General features: G+C 38.6%; 1 protein-coding gene across 12 annotated transcripts in view; it reads right to left on the reverse strand.

Annotated features, from left to right (window-relative positions):
- Positions 1 to 24,395, reverse strand: part of FN1 (fibronectin 1) — a 69,255-nt gene that overhangs the window by 13,869 nt on the left and 30,991 nt on the right. For 3 of the 12 annotated variants that reach the window (XM_069574515.1, XM_069574510.1, XM_069574509.1), the window contains exons 21-36: positions 20,451 to 20,545; positions 18,778 to 18,946; positions 17,990 to 18,076; positions 15,688 to 15,879; positions 14,144 to 14,416; positions 12,853 to 13,035; positions 10,485 to 10,574; positions 8,219 to 8,488; positions 7,385 to 7,501; positions 6,106 to 6,270; positions 5,427 to 5,582; positions 4,653 to 4,766; positions 3,617 to 3,886; positions 2,247 to 2,434; positions 1,316 to 1,403; positions 251 to 427 (exon numbers count right to left, since the gene is read on the reverse strand). In XM_069574515.1, the coding sequence (XP_069430616.1) occupies positions 251 to 427; positions 1,316 to 1,403; positions 2,247 to 2,434; positions 3,617 to 3,886; positions 4,653 to 4,766; positions 5,427 to 5,582; positions 6,106 to 6,270; positions 7,385 to 7,501; positions 8,219 to 8,488; positions 10,485 to 10,574; positions 12,853 to 13,035; positions 14,144 to 14,416; positions 15,688 to 15,879; positions 17,990 to 18,076; positions 18,778 to 18,946; positions 20,451 to 20,545 (2,634 nt within the window). The remainder of the gene's footprint in view (positions 1 to 250; positions 428 to 1,315; positions 1,404 to 2,246; positions 2,435 to 3,616; positions 3,887 to 4,652; positions 4,767 to 5,426; positions 5,583 to 6,105; positions 6,271 to 7,384; positions 7,502 to 8,218; positions 8,489 to 10,484; positions 10,575 to 12,852; positions 13,036 to 14,143; positions 14,417 to 15,687; positions 15,880 to 17,989; positions 18,077 to 18,777; positions 18,947 to 20,450; positions 20,546 to 24,395) is intronic. The other 9 variants (XM_069574520.1, XM_069574514.1, XM_069574512.1 and 6 more) reach the window with 3 other exon arrangements.

Below are 24,395 nucleotides of genomic sequence, written 5' to 3' on the forward strand. Positions count from 1 at the left end.
GTTCATTGGTGAAAGATCAAATTTGTTGAATGGGACTTATGCCATTTCTCTGGCAAACATTAGCAAAACCAGGCATTTGCAGGACAAAATTTTTGATCACAGGATGGAAACAGGTTGTAAACAATAGAACTGGGTTATCATAAAACACTGAGGATAAATTTAATCAGTGTAAGTGGTAGAAAAACTAATAAGCTAATTTATGTTGTGAATTGCAGTTAACAGATGTGGTCAGAAGAGTGGGTTCTCAGACCTGTGATGGTGTAACTTCTGACATCTGGCCTGATGGTTCTCTGAATTGGAGTCTGGCCGTTTGCTGGGATAGCATCAACTTGGAAGCCGGTGATCGTCTCAGTCTTAGTTCTCCAGCTAATGGTGATGGTGGTCTCGGTAGCATCTGTCACCCGGGCCCTTCTTGGAGGGCTGATATCTGCATGGGGTGATAGCCACAGATGAGTATTAGTGCCTGCCTGGCTCATATAGTTAAGGTTTTGATATTCAATTATTTTTTATATACCAAATATATCCATTTTTATATATTACTAATAATGTGTAGATTTTCTCCTGTGGCCACCAGAGAGAAAAGCTGCCAGTAATCAGGAAAAAAGAAAATATTCCCCTCGTGTATCTTTTTTTTTTTTTTGAGAAATGAAAAGCTTTACAGATATGGCCAGTGTTTTTCAGGGCTAGCTTTAGGTATCTATAAATACCTCAGCAAGTGTTAAAATTATTGTTATCACAATATAAAATACATGTAGTAACATAAGGAAGGCATATAAATTATATATGTGTGTATATAATATATATAATAATATATTGCTAGTATTTTGTCATTCTTATAAGGATTCATATTTTTTCTCAACAGGTATGATGCCATCCCTGTTTTGTAGATCAGAAAACTTTGACATTTTATTTGATTTCTGAAAGAGAATAACTGTGGGTTATTGATATGGCAGAAAACTAGAATCTGGGCCACCATCGTCTAACGCTTACTACACTGTTAAAGATACAACAGAAGCCAGCATGCCCTCCCCAACCTTCACTCTATGAAAACAAATCTAACCAGTAGAACATAACCCAAGTGTAAGTCCTAGTTCACTGCACTAACACTATCACACCATGAAGTGATTCTATATGTGTGCCAGTACACCACTTTCTGGAGAGGGCCACAGAAGTAACTCAAAAAGATAGGCAAGCCAATCAATTTCCAAACCGGGAATCATTCCATTGTTAACTTAGTGATCTAGAAAGCATCTGTCATTCTTTAATTTTTGTTTATAAAGAAAGTTAATCAACACTAAAAAGTTTGATTACTCACTCTCCAGAGTTGTAATGACTCCCTGAGCCGGTCTGCTTGTCAAAGTGTCCTTAAGAGCATAGACACTCACTTCATATTTGGTGGCAACCTAGAAAGAAGGGCACGGTAAGCTTCAGCAATGAGCTATTCTGAAGCCTGGGAATTTTCACTCTAGCATTCAAAAAAAATGCAATGGTTAGAAAAGAAAAAGACAAAGCTAGCGAAAACCACAGAACTGTACATTCTTAGCTTAATTTGCAGATGATCAACAACATATTTAACTACATGAATTTAAAAATGTATTTAGGGTTAAGCTCAAGTAAGCTATAATTTAGATAGTTCCACTCAGCTGACACAAAATGAGGAAAATGCTATTAGCCTGTTTTCTCTTTTGTGACTTGAAAGGTGCAAATCATGAATTTGTCTGATCATAGAGAGGAAGAGAATAGTCTTATCTCTGAACCCTCTTTCTATAGTTTCTCCTAAAATTGGCCTTATGTTAAGAAGTACACTAGTTTCCTAGGTACCTGGCTAGCTCTTTGCATGTACCTCTAGAGGTTAAAAAATGACTTCAGGAAGGTGGTATTAGGCTGCATTGGTAAAAATTGGAGAATATTTCTTGCAAGGGTAATAACACTCAGAAAAGCCATAAATAAAATGGATTTATGCATTCAGCCTATGGCTATCTAAATTGCTCCCCCCACTACACACACACACAATATTTTAAAATAAATAGAATACATGTAAGAGCTATGCAACATCCAGTGCTCCTCATAAAATCCTGTCCCTATGAGTCATCTGGAAAAGCTACATTCTACTTGACACAAAATTATGACAAAATTAATCTGACAGCAAAGAACACAGATTTCTTATGACATTTTATTTCCACCACTGTCAACTGTGTAAGAGATGACCTACTTCTTTACTCCAGTGAAAAGCAGACACTTCTTACCATGAGTCCTGACACAACCACAGATGAGCTATCGGGAGCAAGGTTGATTTCTTTCATTGGTCCGGTCTTCTCCTTCGGGGTCACCCGCACTCGATACCCAGTGAGCTGAACGTTGGGTGCCGTCCACTGGGCGGTCAGGCTGGTTGGTGTCACCTGAGTGAACTTCAGGTTGGTTGGTGCAGGAATGGCTGTTGGGATGGTTATCGATTAGAGTTTATCTCATGTAAATGGGGGAAGGGGGGAAATAAAGTGAATTCCAACGAGTACATAGGTTGTGCTTGTTTGGTATGGTAGGTACCCTAGTCAAGCAAAGATTCAGTATAGAAAAGTACAAAAGGGGATGCAAAATGAAGAAAAGGCTTGCTGAAAAATAAAGTGCTTTTTAATCCAGCAATGCTCAGGATCACTGAAAACATCTGGGTAAATGCCAACAGTCTAAGAGAATTTAGGTTTTAGTAGCTTGGTTTTTTTTTTTCTTTCCCTTAACGAATTAAAAAAAAAAGTCACATTGGTTTATTGACCATTAGGATTGATTTTCCATTTCTAAGGGAAGATGAGCAGCAGCCCCTTTCTGACAAAAATTATCTTTGTGCAGAAAACCATTTCACAGAGTATTCCATTCCAAAGATAGAATTATGTTTTTATTCCCTTTATTTGGACCCCATGGAAGATATCACTGCTAAATCTGAAGTATTCTCCGTGGTGCAGCATAGGAAGAAAATTGGCTCACAACAGAAGCAGAGAGGAGAAGCAGAGAGCAATAATACAGATTGTCACCTCCAGGTTTTATGCTGTCACAACGGGACATCTTTAGCATTCCACGCTGCTTCAGAGACAAAGCACAAGAAGATAAGGCATGGTGGAAAGCATCTGCCCTACCAACTCTTTCCTATGCATCTGATTCTTAGGCCATCGAGCAAAATTATACACTGAGCATGTGATCTCTAACCACAGAAGGAAGGGCTCACCCATGTTTTCTCAGAATCCTGCTACTATGAAATGGCTCAGTTTGAGTTCCTTTCTGAGAGTAGGCTCTAAGATGCCAGATTTCTTTCTTTTATACACAGTGAGCATAACCACAGGGAGACAAGAAATAATCGACAATTTTCATGTTAACTTCAAATGTCTTGCTTTATGGCCTTGGTAGTAAGCCAAGCCACTCCAAAATTTCCTATTAGAATTTCTCTATGTCATCTACACTTCACTGCTTATTACTGTTCTCCTTTAAAGAGGGGCTTTCTTAATAGAGAGGCTGTGTTTCTGGGTACCCCCTTACATTGGAATCAATAGCCTGATAAAAGTGTAATGCACTCAGCAGGGCATAAAGCCACTGCTCCCAAGAGCACCCAGTGGTGCGATGAACGATATACCTGTGGACTGGGTTCCAATCAGGGGCTGGCTCTCCATATCATCGTGCAAGGCAACCACACTGACTGTGTACTCAGAACCTGGCCTGAGGCCTTGCAGCTCTGCAGTCTCTTCTTCACCATCAGGTGCAGGGAATAGCTCATGGATTCCATCCTCAGGGCTCGAGTAGGTCACCCTGTACCTGGAAACTTGCCCCTGTGGGCTTTCCCAAGCAATTTTGATGGAATTGACATCCACATCAGTGAATGCCAGTCCTTTAGGGCGATCAATGTCTGTTAGGCAAATTAATGGTAAGAGGTTATGTGAAAAGCAAGTTGTGAAATAAGCATTTTGATAACATGCAAAGCAGTTCTACAGATACCATTTTTTCTTTGATGAATTAAATTCCAATTAACCCACTATTAAATAGAAAATTACTTGACCCTTGCTTAAGGCTTTTTGGTTCAGAAAATATTTAATGTCGCATCACTTACTAAAACATAAGCGTATGTGAGATGCGAAGATACCCTGCAAAATGTCCCCAAACGAGGATTTATTTATATACATTTTAGGATATTCTACCAAGATTTGTTTTGGCAATGTGATGTTAGTCTCACAGACCTGGATTTTTTTTATACTTGGAAGTGGTAAAGTTGATTTTAAATGTTAGATTCAGATTGTTATAATCTTTAACTCCCTCCCCCACCCATTGAGTATTTAAATTAAACGTTGGTCCAGCCACACAAATGCTCCAAACATAATAGCTTCATGTGGCAAACTTCAATCAACTTTACCATCCAGCTGTCGAAAAGGAGGCGCAAGCACAACATTTTATAGATTTGCTATAGGCTAATAAGATTTTGCTGAGGCCATCTGAGCAAAAGCAATTCAAAGCATAGCACAGCTAACTATGGTAGTTCCCCAACTTCTTTCCCTGTGCGTTCATCACTGAGAAGGAAAAATGTTTCAATGGGCTCAGCTCAAGATACAAACTAGGTATCCAGACACCTCAGAACAAAGTGTGACTCTGAACATGGAAAACAGACACTGGTTACGTACTGGTTACCGCTGTCTGAACCAGAGGCTGACTCTCTCCATTTTGATTCTGAGCATAGACACTGACCACATACTCCACTGTGGGCTGCAAGCCTTCAATTGTCATTTCTGTTTGATCTGCAAAGGGAGTGAAAAGCAAATGCACCTTCTACGTCATTCATTATGACAACCAAGGACTTTCAGAATTCGGTAATAAATGTGCAGTGGCCAGGAATTTTCATGTGCGGAATTATCATGAAAATATTAGAGGACTCACACATGGATTTCCTCTTGGACAAACATGTTCATTGCTAATACAAATTACCATATTGGAGTGAAGTACACCAAAGGATAAACTCTAAAATTGAATATGATGGGGCCAACAATGAATGATGCTGCTCTTGAAAAAATGAAAACTAACTGGACTTTAAGATATCACCTGAGGATCCTAATTTAACAATTGTTTTATATGAAAACAGAAACAAGAGCTAAAAGAATCTTTAAAAGTCAGCTAGGCCCATCTGTCTCTTCTTAATGGGCATGATACACAAAATCACCAAGATGAATCTAGTAATTTAAGATGTGCACATCAAACACTACTACACATATAAAAACAGAAATGCACTCCCCCTAAAACTTCTACTGTATAGGGAGTTGGTAACAACTTTGAGCCCCGAATTCACAAATGAGGAAACTCGGACTATATAGTACTCAGAGCCAGCTGGTCATTTATTTACAAAAACATATCATGTGGTCCTACTGTTTATCCTGATGTTGTGAGAGGTTGGCTCTTCTTACCTGGACCTACAGTTTTCGTTTTCGATGGTCCTGGGCCATTTTTAGGAGCAGTGGTCACTCTGTAACCAGTAACAGGGGAACTTGAAGGCAGCCACCTGACACTGATGCTGTTGTCTTGGACATCAGTCACTTGCATCTGGGATGGTTTGTCAATTTCTACAAATAAAAACCAAGAGAAACCAATGAAGCCCCAGCTCCTAGGGACAAGACTAAACTACTCTTTGTCTCCAGTTCTGGTATAGACAGAATAATTTCTTACTACTACTACTGACTCTTAGATGTTTTTTTGAAGATGCAGAGAGAACTTTTGAGAGCTGGTGCTTGGATCTTGATAAATTGCCTATTTTCAATATGACTATTTCATTCACAAAGAAATTATATTTCCTATAGAGGCTCGTCTCCTTATCTTATCAGCTCATCCACTCATTCATTAACAAATATTTACTGCATCCTCTGTGCCTGTCTGTATTACAGGCACATGAAACACAGCAATCAACAAAACAGACAAAAATCCCTGCCCTTGGGGTGCTTCTTATATATCCGGCTCAAAACTCTGTAGCTGTTGCTTCATCTTTTTACAAAAGAAAATCAGTTCCACAATGAGGAAAATACTTTGGGAGAACACTGTAAAAACTTTTTGAGTAAACAAGCCTGGGTCATCCGAGAGGAAGACAAGTACCTGTTCGGTAATTGATGGAAACGGGCTTGCTGCTTGCTGGGCTGTCCCCACGGCCGGTGACAGCATAGACAGTGATGGTGTAGTCCACTCCAGGTTTAAGACCACTGATGGTAGCTGTAGACTTGCTCCCAGGCACGGTGAAGTCCTGGACAGGGCTACTCCCTCCTGTTTGAAACGGGGTTAGTTAAAAGTGTGAGGGACTGACAGACACTTGGGGATTGCTGAGTTGCTGAATTAACATACTGAGAGCAGCATGTAAGTTACGCCTTTGCTTATTCACTTTTAAAGAGTGCTATTAACAGATCCTGAACAGAAAAGTGTATTTATTTATGTATGTAGTAAGCTTTGAGTGTGTAAAAATTGAGAGAAAAATTGCAGTTAAAATGCTATTTTAACCTTGCAGCTTTAACATGTGGTAGGTTAAAATTAGAAGGAGAAAGAAGGTAAGTCCTCAACTCAAGACTGCCCATATTGGGCTTCCCTGGTGGCTCAGTGGTAAAAAAAAAAAAAAAATCTGCCTGCCAAGGCCAGAAACTTGGGTTCGATCCCTGAACCCACATCCCTGGAAAAATCCCACACGCCATGGGCCACATGCCGTGCACCACAGCTTCTGAGCCTGTGCTCTAGGGCTTGCGCTCTTCAACAAGAGAAGCCATTGCGATGAGAAGCCCGTGTACCACAACTGGAAAAAGGCCTGTGCAGCAACAAAGGCCCAGCACAGCCACAGTTTCACATGTTGGGGTCCTTTTCCAAAATCTTAATGGAATACATTCATGTTAAATAAAATCTTGAAAATACAGGAAAGTAAAAGGAAGAGAAATACAAATTACTTATCATTTCACCACTGATAATACAGTTGTGAATTTAACAATCCTCCTTCCGCAGCTCTACTGTTCCCCTCTGCTGCTGCTGCTAAGTCACTTCAGTCATGTCCAACTCTGTGCGACCCCACAGACGGCAGCCCACCAGGCTCCCCTGTCCCTGGGATCCTCCAGGCAAGAACACTGGAGTGGGTTGCCATTTCCTTCTCCAATGCATGAAGGTGAAAAGTGAAAGTGAAGTCGCTTAGTTCCCCTCTAGCATTATACAAACAATGTTTTATCTTGATTTTGCCAACAGTTATATAAAACATATTTCCTACACACTCTTAAAAAAAAAATCACGGCTCCACTGAATGGACTTGCCAAAGTTTCTTTAATTAGGCATCCAATACTGGGCTTTAAGGTTACCCATGACAGAAGGCTCGATCAGGGTGTGAAGAAGCCCTTCCCTAACGCACCTGTTTCTCCATAGGTGATCCTGTAGTATCTCACTGTGACGGCAGGGGCATCCCAGCTGATCAGCAGGCTAGTGGGGGTTGCAGCAATGACTTCCAGGTCCCTTGGAACATCAGAAACTAGAAACACAAGGGAAAGTTTTCACATCGGTAACTCTCAAAGGATGCCCTGATCCACCTTTTGTTCACTCTCTGGAACACTGCTTTTATGCTTCCTCCATATAATAATGTAAATGCTATACAAAATCAGCAAAATTAAAAGTTATGAACAATGCTAGATTAGGGGTCAAGGAGACGATTCAAATTGTAGCAAGATGATTATTTCAAGTTTATTGAAGACTTTTCTGAAAAGTATTTCTTAAGAGTATTCTGAAAAAATTTTGGAACAAAGTAAAAGTTATAAAAATAATATAATGAACACCCATATTTCCTGTCTTTAGGTATTTGCTAATTGGTGATATTTGCCGCATCTCCTTGCCTCTATGCCTTTTTGTTAATCCATGTGAGACTGAAGTACAGAAATGATGATACTTCTTCCCTAAGTATTTAAGCATCTATAGCCTAAGAACAATTTACAATGTTATATTAAAATGATTTTGTTTTTAAGAGAACTTTGAAACAGAACATTTTCAACTTTTCGAATAAAACTTTAGTTCTTAAAAATGCACATACATCTAATTCAAGTAAGAAATTTCTTGGAATAAAGAAGTTATCTCATCACCATAATTTATTTTTTTTACGATATGATGACTCAGACAACACAAAGCTGTGTCACAGAAGCTACTGCCTGCATAGGAAAGTCCTCTGAATTTCTTTGCAGATGGGAAAACAAGTTACCTGTTGATTGCTGGCCAACCAAGGGCTGACTTTCCTCTTTGCTATTAAGAGCAACAATGCTGACCACATATTCTGTGCCTGGGTTTAGGTTGGTGAGGGTGATGGAATTCCGAGAGGGGGGCACTCGATCTTCCCGAGGTCTTCCACCCATGTGTTCAGGATGATGGCGGATCCTGTAGCCAGTGATGGTGGCTCGCGGAGCAATCCAATGGACAGTGAAAGAGTTGGCAGTGATATCAGAAAAGTCAATGCCACTTGGGGAGTCGAGAGCTGTTTTTCCCATCCAGGGGAGGAAGAGATAAAGGGGAAAAAAAGATAGCACCAACTTAGGAACTGAGGAAGAATGTGGGAAAAGTAATATCCATCCAATGTTTCAACCCTTTTCTACTAACACAATGAATTGTCATGAACCTTAGGTTCACACTGGTTCTAAGGCACAGATATATTTCAAAATAATAAACTGACTCTGCTCAAGTTGTCCAACTCATTTTTTGTTCTTTTTGCTTTGGCTAAGTAATCCAGGTAATTCTGCATCACATTTGAGGACAGGAGTTTTAGATATTCTGGGAACTGCTAGTTTTCAAATGCTTCAGTGTTCCAAAATTCTGTTTCTATCCTCTAAGTGTATCTCTCAAAGTAAGGCAAGACCTGCCCACTCTCAAGGCAAGTGTTTGGCTCTCAAAGAAGCTTTCTACACTCAAGAGGGAACTGATATGGCAACACAGTGCTAACAATGCCAAACAAAAAACTTTCTAAAACTAAAATAAGACTTCATCCTGGACAAATTACAATTCACCTGATTCCTTATGAATTGAGAATTTAGTGCATTGAAGAAAAATTAACAAAATTTAGGGCTGGTCCCAAATTCAAAGCACTTAACTTCTCTGGGATTTCCAGCAATTTTCATTTTACTTACAACATTTACTTCAATAACATACTCAAATCAAATTGAGATACCACAACTTCTTCTTGGAAGCAAGTGGACTATAAAAAATAAGTAAGTGGTTATATTAAAGTGCACTTTTTTAAAGGGAAAAATTAACAGAAACACTCATATTTAAGAAGGGCATAATATTATGGGATTCTGTTCTACTCCCTTTATATAGTAAATGAATATTCCATCAAATAAGAAAAAAAGAAATAGTGGCTTAGTAAGGAGGGAAAATACTTAGATGACAATGACAAGTGTTGGGTCAGCCATTAGACAGAGCTGTCTAATAAAAAGGAATTTCACTATGTCTCAATAATGGAAACTATAAAATATTATTCTTGGGAGATAGTTTTAAAAAGACAGACAACAAAGTTTCTGAACTATTTTCAATCTTCCTGGAGGCAGAGAGTACAATCTTAGTGACTGGAAGTCAGAGTAACAGTTGAGTAAGGTGTTTTAATTTTTTTAAAAAATCAATTTTTTTTAATTGAAGTATAACTGATTTATAATGTTTTGTTAATCTCTGCTATACAGCAAAGTGATTCAGCTATACATATATATACATTCTATTTTTTAATATTCTTTTCCATTATGGTTTATGATAGGGTATTGAATATAGCTCCCTGTGCTATAGAGTAGGACCTGATTGTTTATCCATCCATATGTAATAGGTTGAATCTGCTAATCCCCAAACTCTCAGTCCTTTCCTCCCCAACCCCTTTCTGTTTGGCAACCACAAATCTGTTTTCTATATCTGTAAGTCTGTTTTTGTTTCATAAATATGTTCATCTGTGTCATACCTTAGATTCCATATATAAGTGACATGGTATGTGTCTCTTTCTGACTTACTTCACTTACTACGATAATCTCTAGTTGCATCCATGTTGCTGCAAATGGCATTATGATTTCATTGTTTTAGAATGACTGAGTAGTATTTCATTGTATATATGTACCACTTCTTCTTTAGCCATTCATCTGCCGATGGTCATTTAGGCTATTTCCATATCTTGGCTATTGTAAACAGTGCTACTATGAACAGAGCGTTGTGTGTGACCTTTTGAATTATCATTTGGCTGTGTATACACTCAGGAGTGGGATTACTGGATCATATGGTAACTTAATTTTCAGTTTTCTAAGGAATCGCCTCACTGTTTTCCACAGTGGCTGTACCCATTTACATCCCCATAAGGTGTCTTAATTTTTAAGACTAGTGGTTAAAGATAATGACCGCTCCCCCCAAAAATGGAGATGTATTTTTAGAAGCAGCACCAAATTTTGCTCTTCAGAATTGGTAGGTGAAAGCCACTCTATAAGCGTGTCACCCACATGACTCACCGGTTTTCTGTCTTCCTCTAAGAGGTATACTCTCATGCTGCTCGTAAACACTGGAGACACTGACTAAATACTCGGTCCCAGGCAGGAGATCTGAAAAGACAAGTGAGAATTATTTTTATAATGTGCTTGAAAGAATGAAAAACCGAAGCACCCTCGGTACTATTTCAGCTAATAAAATATCCAAGAGTCCAGTTCTACAGCCTATTTACACTGAAGTGAACGTTGCTACCTGGAGAGGGGCTGTCGGCAGTGATGAGGAAGGGCCGCCCTACTCTGTAGCATCTTTAAGCCTTTCCCTCAACTCCACTTCTGCGGGTGTGACTCAGCTGCATCTGAAATAAGCTGGAGCTTCTGCAGCACAGTAATACTTCTGTCATTCACTTAACAGCATGTCTGTTGAGGGCACGTGATTGAGACTACGGCACGGCAGCTATCATTTATACTCCTTGCAGCAACACAAGGAGGTAGACTGCAGCTTTTTAAAACTGGTTGGTTACCAAACAATAAACTGCCAACATTTAAAAGGTCTAATTTGACAGATTTTGACAATCTGTAGACTTCTGAAACCACCACCACATTCAAGACAATGAACATATCCATTACCTCCAAAAGTTTGGTTTAAAATTATCCCCAGCTCACAAATGAGAAAAATAAGGCACAGAGAAGTTATTTTTTCTGATATATGTGCCCAAGATGACGCAGGAGATGACCCAAGCCAAGACCAATCGTCTTAACAATTAACCTTTACTTGAAAAGAGTCATACTTATTATTGAGAGTGATGGATTTTGCCATATTAAGATAAGAACAGAAAATTTAAGGGGCTTCCCAGGTGGCTCACTGGTAAAGAATCTGCCTGCTGTGCAGGAGATGGACCAGACATGGATTTGATCTCTGGATCAGGAAGATCCCCTGGAGGAGGAAATGGCAACCCACTCCAGAATTCTTGCCTGGGAAAATCCCATGGACAGAGGAGTCTGGAGGGCTACAAGAGTTGAATATACATTCCTGGGTCTCCTTTCATTCTGAGGTATGAAAAAGATACAGAGTAAGGTTTCTAACCTTTGAATTCCTATTCCCAAGACCCTTTCCCCACTACACCATCTCCCCTTCTTCAGGGGCCACTGAAAGTTTTATAAAATCACGAGACTAGGGAACAGGATGTTTGGACTCCTGTTTCCTCCTTCCTGCTTGGCCAGGGGCAATGGACTTAGCCACTGGAGACCTCAGTGGCTTCAACTGTATAATCAGGATAATTAATGGCTTCTCTGGGGGAAAATGGCTACCTTGAGATCTAGAATTGGATCTAGAATAAGACCTTAGAACATTCGAACACGTGACAGGTCTGTGGCTAATGTGGGGCAGACAGTGGTCTTGAAGCAGAGCCTTGTGTAGTGGGTAATGCTGTAACTACTGATTCCAGAATGCTCCAGAACAGAATCATAGTCCCACTGAAAGGCAGACATAAAGATTTCTCACCCTCAGCCACAAAATGAGAAACCAGGACTATGGTCATGCTGAGTTGCTTTTTCTTTGTATTTCATTCTCTAAAATACGTCTGAAAGATGGAAGATGTCTTCAGACCATCATTAGGTAGTGTACCTAAGTGTGAGCTAGTTTTCCCTTATGTAAAAATGTTTGCTGTTCTTATATGTGTATTTTACTATTACAGCAAAAATAATGAGAAGCAATATTTATGTGAAAAGCAACATGTAGTAGTCTCCTTTTATTTTCTTTAATAAAAAATATCAATTTCAAAAGGGTAGGAATTAGAAAGAAACGATTTCCATAAACTGTGGCTGTTTATTTTAGTGTCAGTTATTTTCAAAAGTCCTCCGCCTTCAGAGAAATCCTGCTAACAGATTCTTTTTGAAGTACAAATTAAACTTCTGGCTCTGTCTTCAAAATAAAATCCTGATCTATCCTGAGTGACCAGTCACTGTTTCTAAGTTTCAAATACCAAACAGATTACCTGCTGACACTTATATGAGAATAAAACAGATGCCATGACACCAGCTTCAATCCTCATTTTTTTCTCTTGCTAAACACTGAGATTTAGTCATGCAACGTCTCTTGGCACACATTTGTCTTTAATGTGCTTATTTGGAAACAGAACGTGTTTGAAGTCTTTGAACTTCACAGTTGGTGTTTTTCCACCGATTTTTAAAAGGTTGTAGATATCAAAGATATGTTAAAATAACAACAAATATAACATCTTTTAAAATTACAGAGCTGTGCATTAGATTTGGAATCTAGTTTGTAGTTCTGTTGTTTCTGTCTTAATCTCTGTTGCCCCTACCCAAGAACACAAAATTCTTTTCCTTATGTGCTAGCCTAGTATTTATTGAACAAATACACTTGAATGCTTACTTGTTAAGACCACTGCGTTGTCTGAAGGAGAAATTGACAGCTCGGCAACATCCTCCTCATTTTTCACAGGCGAGTAGCGTACCAGAAGGTTGGTCAGTTCAATGGATGAAGGTGGAGCCCAGGTGACACGCATTGTGTCGGGACCAACATTGGTAAATCGCAGATCAGTGGGAGGAGGCACAGCTGGTTTCAAGTAAGAAGAAAGACTCAGTTAATGTCACTTAAAAAATAAAGCTTAACAAGGATAGCTGGAAAGGTAAAAACCAGTATTTCATGCATAAAGGAAACGAGTTATCATGCAAATAGTCTCATCTAATCTAAGTCATAGTGAACTATTGTTAAAAATAAAACACTACACCCAGTACTGTTAGGCCCCTTTAACCTTTCTGCCATCCATATATTTTAAAGAAAAATTTTAATCCACTTTCAAATACATAAAATCAAGGTACATGATTAATACCACTGATGATTATTTGATCCCAGGCTGAAGAGGCTTAAGTTGCCACACAGCAAAGAGAAACATAGCGATACTTTCCAAAGAAACACATGCACACAAACAACAAGACAGGAGGTCCTAAATGTCCCCCTGACAGGAGTGGCTACAGCTACGCCACAGCTACAGTTCCATCAGTGAATTCTACTTACAAGTGAGAAGGGTTCATGCAAATGGGTTCTCAGCATGTTTCTTACCATGCAGGGCAGAGAACCTTTATAATGTTGCATGCTGGTCCCCAGTCTGTGGTTAAAGAGGAGTTTCTTCACCTTATCATGGCAATAAAACCTAGAATGTACCAAAGTCTCTTTTTCTCCTACCACCAAAAAACCCTCCTTCCACTCTAACCTAAATTTCAATTAGTTTTTAGACACTCACAAAAAAGATGGTAGAGTTTATGAAACAGGGAAGGAAGAGTCTAATGGTACATTTTGGAAGTACATTTCTTCTTATTAACTGCTGCTCTTGATACAGTTTGGTATAAATGTTAGATTAAAAAAAAAAAATTCCAGGTCTGCAAATTCAATGAACCATTGGTATTTTTTATTTGATAGATCAGATATCTATATTTCTCTAGCTTTATACAAATTCATATTCATGGCTTCAGTGAAAATGTACTTAAGACTACTGCATATGTCTTCATCCAATCAGTGAAGCATATGCCTTCCACTCCTTACCCTCTCGTAATCTTTGGGAAATTGCTGGGTTTTCCCTTGAAACATCCACATTTAACCAGAGTGACTGGGGGCAGCATGCAACACCATCCATGTCTTAAACACAGAAGTTTTCAAAATTCACCCGTTTGTTGTGTCAGTGTAGTAGGGGCACTCTCTCCGCCATTAATGAGAGTGATAACGCTGATGTCATAGTCAATGCCGGGCTCCAGCCCTGTGACTGTGTAGTATCCTACTGAGGAGTCCACAAAATCTTCAAAAATAGGGATACCTTCTCCTGCCGCAACTACTGTGATGCGGTACCCAATAATGGTGGAAGAGTTTAGCGGGGTCCACCTCAGGCCGATGCTTGAATCAGTTATATCAACAAAGCTTAGGTCAGTGAGTTGGGGCACCTCTATTGAGTTACAAAGCAAAGGAGGGCAAAAGGAAAACAGAGGCAAAAAAGAGGAAAAAATAAAGCAGTGTACATCAGGTTACTAGTGGTAAAACTGATAGTGTTAAAGCAATGATGGTAATATGCAATCTGTTCCAAATTATCTGAAAAGACTTTTAAGCACCATGAATAGTTTGCTTCTCTGGGAGAATAAAACAGGCTACAATATTCCTTTAGAGATTTTGGTTTGTTTCTTTTTTGAAAATCCCCAAAACAGTAAAGTCTGAACCTCTCAGGTTCTAAAGATTACAGTCCTGTTTGGGATATCAAAACCATTCTTAGAACCTAGATATAATATCTATAGTAAGTAACAGCAAAGTCTAAAAAATAATCTAAAACTTTTTAGTAGGAGAAAAAAGCTTGCATGAAAAAGGTCAAAAAAATTGACTGATGAGTTCTTCTTTGTTTTCCCATAGAAAAACTCATGACAACATCAGGGCCATAATGCTACGGCATTATGAATGTATGGTATAAAATGTGCCATTCAAAAGCACATTCAGGTGAAAGACAGGCCTGAGTCCAAGGCCACTGTTAATATTTTGTTCATTTCATAATCAAAGTTATTTAATTAGTATTAGTAAATGCATTCTACCAAATCGTGCAAAGAACACAATCTGTCCAACACTTTCATTCTGTCATGATTCAATTTTGGACGAACAATAGACCTATCCCAAGGTAGGTCTCTTCAATGTTGTCATTCAATCCACAAGAAAGTACACCCTAAAAGTGCGGCCTTTCTTTTTCCTTTTTTTTTTTTCAATTAAAAAAAAAGAGGGATTTGAAATAGCAAGATGAAGAACTGAACGTGTGTGTCAACCAAGAGCTATTTCAGTGCTCACATTTAGAGACTGTAAGGTCAGGCAAAAAGGTATGGATGGGATGCATTTACCATATTACTTTTTGCCTGTTGGTACTGAATACAGACATATGACATCGTTTTAGTAATATTTCCACGTGAGCGGACAGTACAGAGTTAATGCCATGGTTGCCACTCCACTGCATACCATTGCGACAAAGAGCATCCCAGTGAAGCACAGACAGTCAAGCAGGGTTAACAGCAAGCATTTGTCCAAACAGTGGCTTTGACGTCATGGTTCTAGAGAGTGTGGCTGGGAGGTCAGAATTAAATCCCAAACATATTTTGACACACTCAATCATCTGGGGATGAAGAGGTTAATCCCCACTCTTATTGGAACTGCCTCTCTGAAGATAACAGCTGATTTTTCCATTACCTGGGATGATGGTATCAGAGATAGGGACACTTTCCTTGTCATCTTTGACAGTGTAAACACTGACATTGTACTCCAGGCCCGGACTCAGGTTTTCAAAGGTGCAGGAACTCTGATCAGCATGGACCACTTCCTCAAGAGAGTATCCCTGCTGGCCGTTTGTGGGGGTGGTGGTGATTCTGTAGCCAGTAATGTCTGCAGAAAACAGAAAGGAGAAAGTTACTGCCCAGAACCTTTGCCACCCAGAGCCAATTACTAGACTGATGCACCCTTGAAGGGGAACAGGGAAAGGACTCAATATTTACGTGCTGAAGACTCCACCTACTGTCATTCAGTGCTTACAACAACCCTTTGCAGAAGATACTAATATCCTCAGTTTAAAGAAAATCTTAGAAAGGGAAAATGATTACCAAAGGCTCTTCCGTCTTAAATTCCATGTTCCTCCTACCATATGTACCTGATTTTACTTAGTGGATCATTTGCAGGACAGCTGAAGTATATTCTATTATACCTGCTTAAGACGGAACTGGCTCTCACCCTTAGGCATACTCCCCAAAATAGGTTCTCCTCATTTATTAAAATAAGGTCTGAACCTAGGGGATTTACAGGTGGGGAAGATCCCCTGGAGAAGGGAATGGCTACCCACTCCAGTATTCTTGCCTGGAGAATTCCATGGACAGAGGAGCCTGGCAGGCTACAGTCTATGAGGTTGCAAAGAGTCAGACATGACTGAGTGACTAATACTATTCAACAATAAGGAAAGGAGAAAAAGTGAAAAACAAAAGTGACTCTTTATTCGAGGAAAAGTATGTTGGGATTTCCCTGGTGGTTCAGTGGTTAAGACTGTACGCTTTCAATGTAGGGGCCTTGGGTTTGATACCTGGTCAGGGAATTAAAATCCCATATGCTGCATGGCATGGCCAAATTTAAAAAAATAGTGTATTAACTGCTGAAGACTTCAGAAATCATCGAAGTGGGGCAGTGAGAGGGTTGCGGGGAGGAGAGAGACATTCGAATTAAAATAGCAATGGCCAGAGAGTCACAGGGACAGACTGAGAGTAAAGTGAGAAAGTATGTTTAAGTCAAACTTACTAAAAAGGGAGAAAATGATGGTACATTTTATAATTAGGAATAAGGTGACCACTAAAGTAGTATATACAAGGATTTCCAACTGGATGGGAAATAAATGGGTCATTACGTGTGCTAATGACCATTCAGATGGACAGACTAACCCATCCATTAAGACTAAATATTAGTGATCTAGCTGCTGACAAGCATGAAACTCGCCAACCTAAAAGTTTCAACTTAAGAGTGATTCAACTGGAAATGGTGTAGTTTGGGCTTAAATGATGCTTCTACAGGTAACGAAAACTTCACCAAAATCACCTTACTTCAGAGGGAATTAAAAAGGATATTTTGAGCTAGCTTTACTGTGTGTGACAGCACATATTGATCTGATTTAGAGATAACTGCCTCAATTGTGTACCCCAGCAAAGGTAAGGACTATTTTTAAAAAATGAAAGTACAAATCAGAATAGTGAAATAATAAGCAAAACAAAGCCATCTAATAAGTACATAGAATAGTTATGGATGCCATCAACATTAGCTGGCATTTGTTTCTAATTTAGAATTTTCCCAATAATGAATATCCTGATATTTCAATAGTAATTTCCCCAATATAACCAATGATAAATATTTTAGTTAACATTTCTCATGGACTTGACAAAGATCAGGAATATCTAAAATTTCTCTTGCCATTGCCCCATTCCATAATGATACTTGAATATTGTCATAGGTATCTCTACACATATTATGATTATATGGGGCTTCCCTGATGGCTCAGCAGGTAAAGAAACAGCCTTAAATGCAGGAGACATAGGTTCAATCCCTGGGTCGGGAAGATCTCCTGGAGGAAATGCCAACCCACTCCAGTATTCTTCTTGCCTGGAAAATTCCATGAACAGAGGAACTTGGCAGGCTACAGTCCATGGGTATAAATATGTGTGATTGAGTTTAGATTAAAACTTTATGTAAAGCTTTAAAAAAAACAATCAAACAATCACGGAATGCCATTTAGCCAAATTTCTCAGTATTGAGTATAAGTAAAACTGACAATTAAGATCCAAATACATGATGCTGAGTGTGAGAGCGAGACTGAACACTGAAGTTTCAATCCCAGTTCTGTAACATTTGTGACAATGGATATAAGTTAATTTTTTCCAAGTTTTTTCATTCTGTAAAAGTGAGGTCATTTCTACCTTTCATTACCCTTAGAATTCTGTCCTCTAATACATTGCGGGCTTACCAGGAGTGGTACTCCTCTCCCAGGAGACGGTAAGCACTCCAGTGTCAGGGTTTGCCTCCAGGTGCAAGTTCGTTGGTGGGGACAGTGCTACACAGAAAAAAATTTTAATTAACAGTTAACGTTTGGATGGGGCTTCCCAGGTGATGCTAGCAGTAAAGACCCTGCCTGCCAGTGCAGTTGTTGTAAGAGATGTGGGTTCATCTCCTGGGTCAGGAAGATCCCCTGGAGGAGGGTATGGAAACCCACTCCAGTATTCTTGCCTGGAGAATCCCATGGACAGAGGAGCCTGGAAGGCTACAGTCCATGGGGTCACAGAGAGTTGGACACGACTCAAGTGACTTAGCATGCACACACACATGCACACAAAACTAGCATAAAGTGTTTGAGCTATAGAATGTTTCTCTCCCTTCCTCCGCACTCCCTCCCTCTCTCCCTTCCTTCAAGTATCAGTAAAAATAAAGCAGTTGTACTGTAAAACCATGATGGATAGCAATTCTCTGAAAGCACTTTTTTTTTGTTACAATTTTAAATTTTGCAACACTGCTGAAATCTTTTTCTGTGTTGTCAATTCACAGATAATTTTTGATATGGAAAGAACACTTCTGATGTCATGAATTATATGACATCAGTTGAACTGGCTACTCCAGACTTAGACAATAGCTAATAATATAAGTAGGAATGAAATCTTTCCCTCGCGTCATTATCGTAAGTAAAAAAGCAATACCGCTATAAGTGACCTTTAAAAAGTGCAATGGTTTAAAATATGAAAAGAAGCAAAGAACTCTTACGTGTCACCACTTTCTTCACAATTGGTGCATCTCTCTCTTGCCCATCCCTGAGGACAGAGATGGTGTAAACGTATTCCACACCTGGAGTCAGGCCAGACACAACGATGCTTCCTGACTCTGAAGTCACTTCTCGTGGTGCTTCTCCTCCCTGGCTTGGTCGTACACCCAGCTAGGAGAAAGAACACAAAATAAACACCAAGGACAAATGTTTCCAGAGCTGCGTTACTGCTGAGAAGTTGTGGTTATGCTTCGCATAATGTAGACTCCTCAGGAACTGTACTCTGCTTTTAGTTGGGAATGAGTTGGGACCTTACTTTAGCCCTATTAAACAATTCCACTGGAAACTCCCCAGAATTGGGGGGAGGGTGCCAGTTAGGGCAAGTATCTTCCAAAACTAAGTTAAGGTAGTTTCTAATGGAAGGTTCTAGAGAAACATCATTACATATTGTTTCGCTTGATAAATAACCTGGTACAAACCAGAAGTACACAAAGGCTTTCAGCTACATGTCTGTTTGTTTCTTATTTTCCTTTTGCTGGAAGAAATCCTCGAGTTCTCCCTTTAATGAGTTACTAACATTCAACTTAGGTACCAGCCCCTGTAACACTTTGTACTCCAAAAACACTCCTTTTGAAGAAGTATATTCACAGCTTCAAATGCAAGATTGGTATGTTACAAAAGGAGAATTAAGATTACTATGCCCAGAATTTTCAACCCTTTCAGTATTTTATTTAAAAAAACCTAGGTAATATTGTGTCATCAGGGTTCAACTCTGGAGGCAGCCTTAGTAAAGTATAAGGCCAAATGACACTGCTGCTGTTGCTGCTGCTAAGTTGCTTCAGTCGTGTCCAACTCTGTGCGACCCCATAGATGGCAGCCCACTAGGCTCACCCTTCCCTGGGATTCTCCAGGCAATAAGGGAAATTTAAAAGATACATTGACAATCTTCAAAAAGAGATTCTCTGTATTTAAGTAGTGTAATTATCAATATGCTATTGCATATTTCAAAAAAGAAGCGGTCTTTGGTATATATTTGAAAACAATCATTAGGATTTAGTCATGATTTTCAAGTATAATAAATATTTCTCTCTCCACACTCTAAATTCCAAAGAAAGGAAATCTTTTAAACACATTCATTTGTATTCCTCACTTCCCTAATACCATTACTTTAAAAAAACAAGTATCCAGCTCTATAGAGAAGAGCTTAATCTTAACTTCTATTAAGAGATTCACCCAAGGGCTTTGAACAAATTGGGATGAAACTGATCGGATGAAAATGTTATTTTTGAGCTATTCTGAGTTTAATTGGCCTCCCTAAATTGGTTTCTGTGAACATGATACCTGTTTAGAACAACACAACAAATGTGGTTTCCCTATATATATCTTTAAATGTAATTCCCTGGGGAAAGGATAGAGAAAATAAGATAACAACTAACAGCTTCATACTAATGTTTTCTTCTTTGCAAAGCACTTTTACAGCCTCAATCCATCTTTCCAGCAATTCAGGGAGGCAGAAGTATTGTGATGCCCTGACAATGTGGCCAGTGAGGTATGAACAGAAACAGGACAAAACCCAAGTCACCCGATTCTTGAAACGTCCTGTTTTAGCCAGATCCAGAAACACGAGGGCACCAGGGGTCTGTATCACAAGAGATTAGGAACATCTGCAATTTACCTTAAAGCCAATCCTTGGGGCAGGTGTCCATGTAATCACAATGGTGGTCTCAGTCACCTCTGTGTTGTAAGGTGGGATGGAGCCCAGAGGCTGCACTGTGAAATGGAATAAAAAAAAAAAGCATGTGTTCAAACCTCGAAATCACAGAGAATGCAGATCAGTATTTTTTATCCAGTACCTCAGTTCAGTCAACTAACGATCCAAAATGTAACATACATGAAAATTTGGAGTAGATCAGTGCCTTTCAATCTTTCATGTACCACGCAAATCATCTGAGACCTGGCTTAAATGCAGGATCTGATTCTATAGGTGCGTATGTGGCTGGGTAGTTTGCATTTCCGTAACACCAATGCTGTAGGTCCATGAATCATATTTGAATAACGAGGAGCTGGATGACCACAGAGGACCCTTCAACTCCTTGGATTCTGTAATCTGTGCATTTTCATTATGTTTGGGATTTGAGTTTGATGACAACAACTTTCCCTATCATCAGTATAAAATCCCATATAAAATGTAAAATTGGTCATCACAAACTGATTATCACTCTGCTTCTTAATCATTATTTTGAGAACAATGGCTAAATTATAGACGATTATGCTGAGTCATTCCATAATGATGGCCAATTATTATTTTTTATTTCATATAGGAATAACTAACAAACAATATTGTGATAGTTTCAGGTGGAAAGCAAAGGGACTCAGCCATACATATACATGCATCCATTGTCCCCCAAACTCCCTTCCCCTTCAAGCTGATGGCCAATTATTTTTGGTTGCAAAAAGAGATGCCATATGAAAGTTAAACAAAATCTGCCACCGTGGATGAACTTATAAATTCTAAACAGTCTTTCTTTAAATATATAATTATTCATTCAGAATAATCACACTACAGAAATTTAGCACTCTGCCACTGGATTTAGGTATTATAAGAAAAGTTGATTTCAAATCTCCTAGATCCTGACATCACTTTTATTTCTTAGTGAAAATACTACTTAAAAAAAAGGAAGAGTATGTGTATACAAAGTTGAGATACACATTTGCAACAGTCTTACAGACCTTATCATAAACTTAAACTCTTTAAAATATAATTGGCAGAACTAAATCTTGTAATAAGGGGAACAAGCATTTCAATAACTGGCTGCTATGGGAAAGGTGAGGTCTTAGACGTCAAGGCATTTGTATCAGGTGAATCAAATTCCAGGTTTTCAAGCATGTGGCCGTGGCACATGGCCTTCATAATTTCTTCCTCTTTGCATCCCAACCAAATTTTTGTACCCACCGAGAAAAACCTAGTAAATGCATTTTTATGCATTTAGGAATGGCTGATTTGACAAAGACATCCTGCAGACTTAGACAAATGAATATTAAGAGTCTTTAAGACTACTCTATTATTACTCAGCTCCAGTCATGGGAAAATTCAGGCCCAGCACTGCAACTGGCTTCCAATCTAGATTTTCATGTGCAACTTTTAAAAACTTACTTTTAAAATCCTGTTGTCTGAAAAAAACAAAATATGTGTGTGGGCTCCTTTGTAATGACTGCTCTAATGGCTGGACTGAAGTTCTACTGGTTTAGAGGCATGTTTCGTGAGTATGTTATTATTTTGATGATGTTTGCAGGAGAATTAGGATGGGTGATCCATGATGCCTTCCCAGAGTCACTGAAATCATACACTATTTGGTTGCCACTGACTTTGCCAAAATGCCATGGTCATCCCTGAGTGACCATTTAATGACCACAAGAAACAATTCAGGGAGCGGTCAGTTTCTTTCACTGAACATCTGGGAAAGCCACAATTTAAAAAAAAAAAAAAACATTCTCAACTGTCTTGGGCTTTATGATTGGGTGTTTTCTATTGCTTGAGCCAGGCAGCTAAAAGGTTCCCAAGTTAAAGATGATGCTGTCTGCCTGGGAACACCATTACGGGAAACCCTCCAAACCACAAACCCACAAACTGATGGCAAACAAAGAATGTGACTGTAAGTATGAGCTATGGATTCTGGCAGGTCTTGTTAGGTGAAGGACAGCCTGGATGTTAAAAAAAATAAAATTTGCCCTATTTATAAAGGAGTAGGCTGGTTTCCCCCCAGAAAGAGCTCTCCTACCCCCACCATATGCTCTTAAGAATTTAGTACAAGTTATAAAACCCAGAAAAGTTATTCCAGAATTTAGTTTGGTAACAGTAAAAAAACTACAGAAACTTAGAGCAATTCCAAAAATATGCAAGTCCAACTGATGTTCACAACCTCAGAACTCCCTGCTAACAGAAGCTTATTTAAATCTAAAGTGTGGGGGGGCTTCCCAGGTGGTCCAGTGGTTAGCAGGCATGGATTCTACCCCTGGTCAGGGAACTAAGATCCTGCATGCTGCACAGTGTGGCCAAAGAAAAAAATGTTACACCTAACTTTGACTGAGCTGTTTTCACAATCTAGTCAACAAATATTTTTTTGAAAGATACTATGTGCAAGGCACCACTTTTATCTAATAAAAGAAGTTTTGTCACTTAACTCAAATAAAATTTTATTTTTATAAATGTACACAAAGTAACATGTCCAGTATATCAAAGTCTCCAAAAGTACTTGAAATAGCCAATAATTGCCCCACCCATTCCACTTATTATCATATCATTAAAAATGCTTTTTCTTAGAGAAATATAAATAAAACTACAATAAGATACCACCTCACACCTATCAGAACAGCCATCATTATAAAGTCTACAAATAAAAAACATTGGAGAGGGTGTGGAGAAAAGGGACCCACTCCTACGCTGCTGGTGGGAATGTAAATTGGTGCAGTCACTATGGAGAACAGTATGGAGGTTTTTCAAAAGAACTCAAAATAGAGTTGCCATATGATCCAGCAATTCCACTCCTGGACATATACACAGACAAATTATAATTCTAAAAGATACATGCATCCCTAGATTCACAGCAGCACTATTTACAATAGCCAAGACACAGAAGCAACCTAAATGTCCATCAACGTATGAACGAATAAAGATGTGGTACATACATTAAAATAGAACATTACTCAGCCATTAAAAAGAATGAATGCCATTTGTAGCAAATAGCATGGATGGACCTAGAGATTTTCATACTAAGTGAAGTCAGAAAGAAGGACAAATACCATATATCACTTACCTGTGGAATCTAAAACACAACACAAAGGAACATATCTACAGAAAAAAAGTCTCACAAATGCAGAGAACAGCCTTGTGGCTGCCAAAGGAAGAGGAGGTGGGGGAGGAAAGATTGGGAGCTTGGGATTAAAAGGTTCAAACTAGTATATATAGGATGGATATACAATAGGTCCTACTGTATAGCACAGGAAGCTATATACAATATCCTGTGATAAATCATAATTGAAAAGAATATGAAAATGAATATATATTCATATGTATAACTGAGTCATTTCACTGTTCAGCAGACATTAACACAACATTGTAAATCAACTATTTTTTCAATAAAATAAACAAGATGCTTATTCTTTTACTGGCATTTTATCCAACAAAAGAAACTATGTAAAATACGTTTCATGTTAAAAAGTAAAAAAGATAACATGTGGTCAGAAAAAGACTACTACTAAACTCTCCGTTCTAACGCAATGAATGTCATCTATAAAAACAGGTATTTATAAGAAATACAAAAATACTGATTTCATGTTAATAGATTTTAGAGTCTTAGTAACATGTCACATAAAATAGCAAAATTCAAAGGTCAGCTTATAGATGAAAAATAGATTTTACTTGTTTATGACTAGCAGCTACTTAGGAAAAAGCGTTTACTGCCAAGCTTATACATGCAATTTAAATGGAAATAAATTTTTAGTAAATTATTAATTCCTACAAAGGAAATTTATAGACACTTTTCTGTGTGAAATAAATTTCACAGTAATTTATAAACTAAACTTACATTCACTTTTTGAATGCTTTTTAACATCTATTTTT

The sequence above is a fragment of the Ovis canadensis genome, chromosome 2, assembly GCF_042477335.2.
Source record: "Ovis canadensis isolate MfBH-ARS-UI-01 breed Bighorn chromosome 2, ARS-UI_OviCan_v2, whole genome shotgun sequence".
Taxonomy (NCBI): Eukaryota; Metazoa; Chordata; class Mammalia; order Artiodactyla; family Bovidae; genus Ovis; species Ovis canadensis.